This window comes from Leptonychotes weddellii, unplaced genomic scaffold (assembly GCF_054177405.1).
Source record: "Leptonychotes weddellii isolate Sample4059 unplaced genomic scaffold, ASM5417740v2 HiC_scaffold_7483, whole genome shotgun sequence".
NCBI classification, from domain to species: Eukaryota; Metazoa; Chordata; class Mammalia; order Carnivora; family Phocidae; genus Leptonychotes; species Leptonychotes weddellii.
This window is the reverse complement of record NW_028044806.1, coordinates 1-9,400: the sequence shown is the minus strand read 5'-3', so window position 1 is coordinate 9,400 and position 9,400 is coordinate 1. Positions and strand designations below refer to the sequence as shown.

At 34.3% G+C, this 9,400-nt stretch overlaps 1 protein-coding gene across 2 annotated transcripts; it reads left to right on the top strand.

Annotated features, from left to right (window-relative positions):
• The first annotated feature begins 835 nt into the window (after positions 1-835).
• On the top strand, positions 836-8,981 carry LOC115940530 (T-cell surface glycoprotein YE1/48-like). Of its 2 annotated transcripts, XM_081811410.1 has the most exons (6): positions 836-1,145; positions 2,104-2,203; positions 2,485-2,568; positions 3,980-4,087; positions 4,673-4,818; positions 8,295-8,981. In XM_081811410.1, exons 2-6 carry the CDS (start codon positions 2,113-2,115, stop codon positions 8,403-8,405), a joined length of 540 nt encoding a protein of 179 aa, XP_081667536.1. In that variant the 5' UTR covers positions 836-1,145; positions 2,104-2,112; the 3' UTR covers positions 8,406-8,981. The 2 variants fall into 2 exon arrangements, 1 of the variants encoding a protein (XP_081667536.1); XR_014142627.1 differs by lacking the exon at positions 836-1,145 and having other exon boundaries at positions 1,803-2,203; positions 3,980-4,091.
• The last annotated feature ends 419 nt before the right edge of the window (positions 8,982-9,400 follow it).

Here is a 9,400-nt window from a genome sequence, read left to right as displayed (position 1 = left end):
GCTTGTGTGACCCATGTCTGTGCTGTCCCATTGTGGAGCAAAGGGAGATAGAGTAAAATTTGCTACAGGAAAGCTATGTAGGAAGTTGTGGGGGGTTGGAATGTTGCAGAAAATAACTGACTTTGGGATCCATGTTAATTCATATCTAATGTTAACTTTATTCTACAAGTGAAGACAGGAATGGATCAGAATGAGAGTGGGTCAAAATATTTCCTATGCATAATATGATTTTTTTAATCCTTAGATATTTTAAGGGATATTTAATTCTTTTTTAGACAATATAAATCTGTGTTTTTTCCGCTCTTATCTCTATGGGTGTTACCTAACCAGTTAACAATGTATTATCCAAAGCTTAAATTCTGTCACCTTTCAGTTAAGTGTAATAAAAAAAAAAGTTTTTTGTTTTGAAAATATGGTTATTTTTCTATCAAAACATACCCAGTTTTATATTTGTAAATTTATTTTCTTGTTATTTTGTTATACAGATATTCAATTAAAATACCATTAAACAGAAACCAGTTAGCTAGGAAAACATGACATTGAGACAAGATTTACTTTATGATTTGGCACTTGGGTAGAGAGAATATTTATTGAAAAACAAATGGCAATGTGTTTATACATTATACCATTATAGATGATTGTTCAAATCAGTTTCCTGATATTATAAAGTAATGAAATGGTAAAATATTAAGATATTTTGAAAACCCAAGAATCAAATCTATTTAGGAAGAACAGTTATCTGGTTCTTTCTACATTTACCAAAAATATTCTTTTGGGAAAATATTTTCTCCTCTTTAATCACTATGTATTTATTTATATTTTAGGGGAGAGAGTTTATTAAGTATTTTTTGAAAGGTATTGTTTATACAAGTTAAGTGTAGATGAAAGACCATTTATTTGGATAAATATACATAAGCTATATATATGATATACATACTTGAATTAAATAAATATTTATATATATTACATGTCTTGGAGCCCCAGTTTTCTTCGTTTACAAACAGAAATGAAATCACCACTGTGCAGCATAGTTGTTAGAATGATAAGTTATTCCTCCCTCATTTAATATTACTTCCTAAACTTCCTTTCCTTGAATCCCATGATTTCCACATTTTCCTCATACTCTGAAATGGAATCATGACCCAGTGAGTATAGAGTTTACATGAATGAATCAGTGGGGTCTGACATAAGTAATGTGGCAGGTGCTTAGTTTGTCAAATTGGGATGTGTGTGTTCTTACTAAAGAGGGAGTTACTCTTTTTGGTGTCAGTATAGTGCTCATTGGGGCATAAAACAGGCATTAAGTGATTAAACATAATTTTTCAAAAGATGATATAAATCTGGGCGCCTGGGTGGCTCAGTTGGTTAAGCAACTGCCTTCGGCTCAGGTCATGATCCCGGAGTCCTGGGATCGAGTCCCACATCCGGCTCCCTGCTCGGCAGGAAGCCTGCTTCTCCCTCTGACCCTATCCCCTCTCATGCTGTTTCTCTCTCTCTCTCTCAAATAAATAAATAAATAAAATCTTTAAAAAAAAAAGATGATATAAATCTAGATTTTTAGGTGAGTATGGAATATAATATACATTTTTAAATTTTGGCAATGAATTAAGTTATTTTAAAAACAGTGAAAGCTTGGGGTGCCTGGGTGGCTCAGTCGTTAAGCGTCTGCCTTCGGCTCAGGTCGTGATCCCAGGGTCCTGGGATCGAGCCCCGTATTGGACTCCCTGCTCTGCGGGAAGCCTGCTTCTCCCTCTCCCGCTCCCCCTGCTTGTTCCTGCTCTCGTTATCTCTCTCTCTGTCAAATAAATAAATAAAATCTTTAAAAAAAAAAAATAAAAACAGTGAAAGCTTAACATAACATGTCCATAAACACTAATGGACCTTTATTTAATTGTGTAGGATTGCTGTTATAAGGCATTACAAAAAGAAATTAAAAACAATTTTCTTTCTAATATTCCCAGATAAATATTTGCTTTAACTTGCTTATTTCAGATGATCATGCTTATCATTCATTACCAGTCCCTGTTACTTCATGATAAATAATGTTATTTTCATGCCTCATGAAACATTGCATAGGATTTGAGCTGTGTTCTTTGACAGCAGCCCTCAAAAATGAGCGAGGAGAGAGTGATATACTTGGAGCTAAAATTACCCTATTCGGGGAAACAGAAGGACAAAAGACGTCCGATGGATAAAAGGAGAGGTAAAGGTTTTTCAGTTTGTTTTCTTGTTTTCTGAAAACGTTATGATGTCAAATAAGAAAAAGTGAAATCATAATAATCATGTCTATACTTATTTGATATTTTATGTCTGGCTCTTTCTATATCAATGTGTATATTTAAATGTAATATTCAATGAGTTTTATTATCACAGTGAATACTGACATTCATTTTAATTCCAGAATGAATTTCCATTTCGTTCTAATTCTGGGAGCTTTGCTATGCTCAGTGTTTATTATATATTTTGCTTTCTGATTTTGTACAGAATTTCCATGGTATACGGTTGCATTAACCCTAGGAGTTATATGTTTTTTCCTCCTGCTGGCAATCTCAGGCTTAGGATCTATGTGTGAGTATTGGACATACACAGTTCTTATGAGAACAGTGAACCAGAGTGAAAAATGAAATGTTATAACTACTGAATTTCTGTGGAACCCTTGTAAATCATAAAGTCCTATAGAAATGTTAATAATCATGAGGGCATTGATGATAATATTGATGATGATGATTTTATTATTTTGTTATCACTTAGTTTTTATGTTACACAAAATAGGGTACATAATAGTTGTAATAGCACAAAATTTGGCTGAACTGTACAGTGAGGCTTACACATATATCTATCCTTATATTTTGTGTAGAAGGAGGTTTTCTATATAATCAGAGAATTGGGAAAATCTTTACTTGAATATTACATTCCTTATCATACTGCAATACTGCTTAAATCACAGAGGAATATAAGGTTGATCTATTTTCTATATCACTTTATATTTCATATCAATTTCCTATTTTTTTAAAGATTTTATATTTTTATTTGACAGAGAGAGAGAGCCCACAAGCAGGGGGGAGCAGCAGAGGGAGAGGGAGAAACAGGCTCCCCGCTGAGCAGGGAGCCCCGACATGGGGCTTGATCCCAGGATGCAGGGATCATGACCTGAGCTGAAGGCAGACGCTTAACCAACTGAGCCACCCAGGCGCCCCTTAGTATGTCTTTTTAATTCAGATCCAGTATATAAACATTGGAATGGATGGCTGAATTGAAGCAATAGTTATATTTATTGCAATTGACTACATTAAGAGACTGTGCAATTAATATTGTTGGATTTTTACAAGTAGACATTGAATTTGGCTGAATGATGGTGGGTGGTAGCAGAAATGGAAATTAAGATTCTCAGTTGTGTAACAAAACCTTAAAGGATTTTTCTTTTAATATTCACACACTTACAGAGCAATATACTTTATGCTTTTACGTTTTTTATTTGTGAGTTTTGGGAAGATATTGCTATATTGTATATTAGAAGTAGCTGTCTGAGCTCTTGGTCCATGTAAATTCAATGAATCAACTGTAAGTTTATCCTAGAAGAGAGTCAGATCACTGTATTTGGCTTTACATGCAAATACTAATTGCTAAATAAATACTAAATACAAAATCTCACCAACTTTGAAACCTTTATTTGAAAATTAGATGACATAGAAACTAGTTAATGTTTTATTTCAAGTTTATATTTTCTGATTTATATGTTTATATGTTTTGTGTTTTATAAGTTTATATACTTAAAAATAATGGATAGCAAGTTATATTTTTATTTAAAAATCTGTTTTATTTTCTGATACTTCAAACTATTTTAAACTACCATTTTTTCTGATTGTACTTTCATTTAGTCAACAACATTCATTATGCCATTTAGAATTAGAGTAAGCAAGTATAATAATGTGATCTATGAAAGGCATTCATGACCTTAATTTTATAATATGGATTGAAGTTTTTCAGAAGTGTTTTGCACACACAATGCTAGATATGAACAATACAAAAGAAAAAAGTGTTTCCTTAGGAGAGGCTGAAGATCACTCTATTTTACCACCTTTTACAGGTATGTACTTGAATACTTACAGTGATAGTTTACAAGTGTTTTTTTTTCATGGAATTATCCCCTCTGTCCCATTTCAATATATAATTAAAAATTTTATGTTGTGCTTTGTCAGGTCCTTTAATTTTGCTTACCTTTTTTTTTTTTTGAAATCAAATCCATTTTCTTCATAATAGCTCATCTAAATCTTGACTTTCACAAAGTCATGTTGATTTGATTATTTGAGTAATTTATGATCATGGATGAATTTTCCCTAATATATCCCTTGGAATTACCACCATCTCTGTAAATTCACTTTGTGGATTTCTTCCTGCAAGGATATCTGCTCCACATGACTGCAGTTTATTTGTCCTTGAGAAGTCAAAATTTCTTAGTGCAATCCTAACAATGGTCTGAGGTCTGTCAGAGACAGTACCTGGCTCCACAATTTGGCCAAAGAGCTATTCCCAACATTAGACTTTTGGGAAATGGGAAAACCATCTATTTTTGGTCATTCAGTCTGAAGTAAGCAAGACATATGTGGAAAGTGCAGGTCTCTAAGTGGTCTTGTGGTTGAGGATCTTGGTGGCTTTTCTTTTCAAGATAAAGACTATGACTCATTTCAAGAAAATTGGTACTGCTGTGGAAAAAGCTGTTACTATTTTTCAAAAGAAGAGAAAACTTGGGAGAGGAGTAAGAAGTCATGTGAAGACCTGAGTTCTAGTCTCATTAAGATTGATAATAAAGAGGAGCAGGTATGTCTACTTTATTAAACCTGATTAAATGCTTTATGAGAAGTCCTATGTCTTGAATTAGGATAATTATTTCAACTTTTCTCCAATATTATTTGGCCACTTTGTTTTGAAGCACTTGTTAATCAGTGTTGATTTCTCTGGAGAAGAGAAGAAGGTGTAACAGAGACCCAGAAGAACCACTGTTTTATTTATTTATTTTTTAAGTAGGCTTCAGTCCAGCCTGGTGACCATATGGGGCTTGAACTCATGACCCTGATATCAAGACCTGAGCTGAGCTCAAGAGTCAGGTGCTTAACCAACCAAGCCACGTAAGCACCCCAAGATCCATTGTTTTAAACAATGAACAAGAGAAATGGCTCTGCTGTCCCATTTCATTTTTAGTCTTTTTATTGCATGTGTTGCATCTTCACATTTTAATGTTCATTACACGGTTCAGTATTTAGCTTCTCAGGGCTAATACAGGGCAAAACAAAAACTGCCTTCAATGGTGTGAGCAACCTAAAGAGATAATTCTTGTTGTACTGAGTTCTGCTGTACCTTCTCTCAATATTTGGAAGGAATCACACTTGTAAGGGAAGATGAGTCTCTCACTTTCATGCATGGCCATGGGAAAAATGATAAAAAATAGAGATTGAATTTACTGGAGTGATTCTTTGAAGATGAACTTTTATTTTACATATAATCCAGAATGGCAGAGGAAGCATCTCTTTTCTAGAAGAGACAATCTAGATCAAATTTGCCATTCCTTATAAAGTTTAGGACTATAAAGTCAATTGAATGGACTCTGCAGATTACCTTCTAATGATTCCATTTAGGCACCAAATTCCAGTCACACTGTTTAGTCCTAGCAACGTTACTTCTAGTAGTATCTTGTGAAGGATGAGTTAAAAGCCCTGTATTTGAAAAACAACAACAACAACAACAACAACCAGGGGTGCCTGGCTGGCTCAGTCAGTGGGGCATGTGACTCTTGATCTCAAGAGTTGTGAGTTCAAGCTCCATGTTGGGTGTAGAGTTTACTTAAAAAAGTAAATAATAAATAAATAAAACAAACAAAAAATGCTTGTGTTTTCTTATTTATAACATTCTTATTAAAATAACAATATGAATGAATCACTTTTACCTATAAGAAACAGATGAACTAAGTAATTGCATAAGGAGTCAAATTTTAAAAATCCAGCTACATCTTATTAGTACCTTGATTAATTTAAACCTCAGTTGTTATCAGTTGTTCCTAAAAGATTTGAGTTTTCTTCTCTCAGAAATTAACTTTATTTGTAATCTGTACTTTCCCTGTAATTTCCAATTCAGGGTTCTTCAGTTTTAGTCCTGCCATTGAAGTTTCTATGCTTCAGAGTTTGAATGAAACTTCTTATGCTTGTTATGTCTGTATTTCCATGAGCTAATCTAGAGCCTTTGAAATTCCTTGATTCTTTTGCCACTAGTTAGAGCAAAAGCTGAGTTTCATAGTCTATTATCTGATAGCCTTGCTGTCAGGATCTAAACTGGAATACTGATGCACTATACAAACCCTGTAACAGACTTTGCTGTAGAATAGCATTACTCTTACACTAATGGTTTAGGATTTTCAGTCTTTTGCTGTTTTACAAAGCCTAGAGGTGTAATGAAAGCAGTGCCTTAAATCCATTGATACAGAAAACTGAGATTGGCTTTTATACATTTATGTATACCCCTAAATCTAACAAAAATATGTGAGTGAAAGAATCAATGAATATTTAACTTTAGTATTTCTTCAGAGACCTAGAAATGATAAAGTATATTTTTGTGACACTTATATAATAACCATCCATTTTTCCTACTCTAAAAGATACACTATTGAGATTTTTTTTCTTATGCAATTTAATTATAGTGAAAAAAATATTGGAGTGTGTGTGTATGTGTATGCGTGTGTGTTTGAGAGGAGAGAGAAAGAGTGGGAGAGAGACAGAAAGAGAGAGGATTTGAGAGAGAGGGAGAGAAAGAGAGACAGAGAGAGGTAATAAATACATTGCTTTCTTTTTTTAAAAGATTTTATTTATTCATTTGAGACACAGAGATACGGAGAGAGAGAGAGAGCATGAGCAGGGGGGAGACAGAGGGAGAGGGAGAAGCAGGTTCCCTGCCAAGCAGAAAGCCCGATGCGGGGCTCGATCCCAGGACCCTGGAATCATGACCTGAGCCGAAGGCAGACGCCTAACCATCTGAGCCACCCAGGCGCCCCAATACATTGCTTTTAGGAAAGAACATTAGCTTGTTGCTTCACATTTGCATCCATAAGGAAACATTTGAAGTGAATAAAATATGCCAGTTGGAATAATGATTACAAATAATTTACAGTTTTTTATGTTAAAGATATTTTTGACCCTGCATTCATTATTCAGTGCACAAAATTTTCAAAATTGAGAGTATGATTCCTACTTTATAGTTATATATAGTTACGGAAAATACTCCATATAGTTATGGAAAATACTCAAGAAAGTTTTTTTTTTTCTTCATTGTACATAGCACATAAATGACATAAGCTGTTTTAACACTTGTAGGTATAGTTTCTTCATTTTCACTGCTGTGTAAGATTCCACAGTATGATAAGCTTCATCCATTTTCTAGATGATGGGAATTTCAGTTGTTTCCAGCTCTTGTTGCTATGAATAGTCCTTCATTAAACATTCTTAGACATATCTCTGTGCAACATTGTTCCATGTGTATTCTCTTCTTTTTATGACAAATCATCCTAGGAGTGGAATCATTGGTCAATAGTGTTTGTGCAAGTTCAATTTTATATGAGAATTCCACATTATTTTCTAATATGATTTTAGCACCAGTTTTAAAGATATCTTTGATCTCTACTATCCCACAAAGTTGGTGTTGTTATTTTTACTTTCTGCAAATTGAATAGTTGTAAAATATATCCTTGTGACTTTGATTTGCATTTTCCCGATCTCTAGTGAGCTTGGCTCTTTCTATAGTTATTGGCTATATGCTTTATTTATTTGAAATGTGTTCTTATGTTTTGTCCATTTTTTTCCTATTGGATAATTTTATTTTGATATTGTTTTACAGAACTATCTGTTCTTTAAATTACGGCAGATGTCTCCAGATTTGAAGCTTGTCTTTTCACATTTAAGGTAGAGAGAAGTTCTAGGTTTAGTGCAATCCTATTTACTTATCTACTTTATTATATGTGAAGTTTTTAAGTCCATCATGTCCCTTTCTGGATAGCTTTCATTCAATCACTAAGAGTTGAGTGATTCGTTCATTGAATTCTTTCCATATCCATTTCTTCTCTGCACCATGGTCGTTCGTTGAATCCTTTCCATATCCAGTTCTTCTCTGCACCATGGAGAAAGTAGCTTGCCTCTTCCATTTAGCAGAGTGGCATTTGAAGATAAAGGTGCCCAGTATTTTGTGAGTCTTCTGTGGATGAGGTGTTTTCACTGATGTTATGAATAATGCCAATAATTCTAATTTTCCCACAGAACATCATTCAATCAAAAATAAAATACAACTATTGGATTGGATTACATAAAACAGGAGCTAGGCCTTCCTGGAAGTGGTTGGATGGCACTCTCTTATCTCAGATGGTGTAAGTTTTCACGTCACAGCTTTCCCATTCCCTTTCCTGCTCAGGAACTGCCTGGTAGATTATAGGTGGAGAATAGAAAAGGATCCTTGGGGACTTAGGGAAAATCTTGAATTCCATTTGATCTCACTTCTCTGGTAAGCAACCAAATGCAAATCTCAGGCTTCAAGTAGTCCCAAAGAGCATCATTTATCCCCATGTTCTTTATTGGATGATCCTTCCAAACACAATAAAGAGACATTTTGCTTTTGTATCTTTCTCTTGTATGTTCTGTGATACTTGCATGTTCACTGGTATGATTGCAGGAAATAGTAAAAATATAATGAGGAAAGAAAAGTTGCATCTAAACCCAGCTCTCTCTGTCATTGCAACTTGTACCTGTTTACTTTGTATCATTCAAGAACTAAAAAGAAAAGAGCTTTTTTCCAAATAAATCCTTTAGTAATCTTGTATCTCTAATGTGGTCACTTACTGTCTTTCATGTTATTATTTCACACAAATCCACATGATTTCTCGTAGTCCTGTCTCATTAGTAAATCCCATACATTTGTTGGTTGATGTCCAGGAAACTAGTTTAGAAAATGAAGCAGGGCGCCTGGGTGGCTCAGTCGGTTAAGCGACTGCCTTCGGCTCAGGTCATGATCCTGGAGTCCCGGGATTGAGTCCCGCATCGGGCTCCCTGCTCGGCAGGGAGTCTGCTTCTCCCTCTGACCCTCCTCCCTCTCATGCTCTCTCTCTATCTCATTCTTTCTGTCTCAAATAAATAAATAAAATCTTTAAAAAAAAAAAAGAAAATGAAGCAAACAATCTAACTAAATCTAAGTAACATGGGGGACAGTATGAGAGACATGGGATATTTAACATGCTGTTTATTGATGGCCTATAATATGTCAAGCGCTAGTGTAGCCATTGAAGTTACAGTGATGAATAAAACATGCAACAGTATCCTCCTTTAATGGATAATATATTCTTTTATTTATTTATTTATTTATTTATTTATTT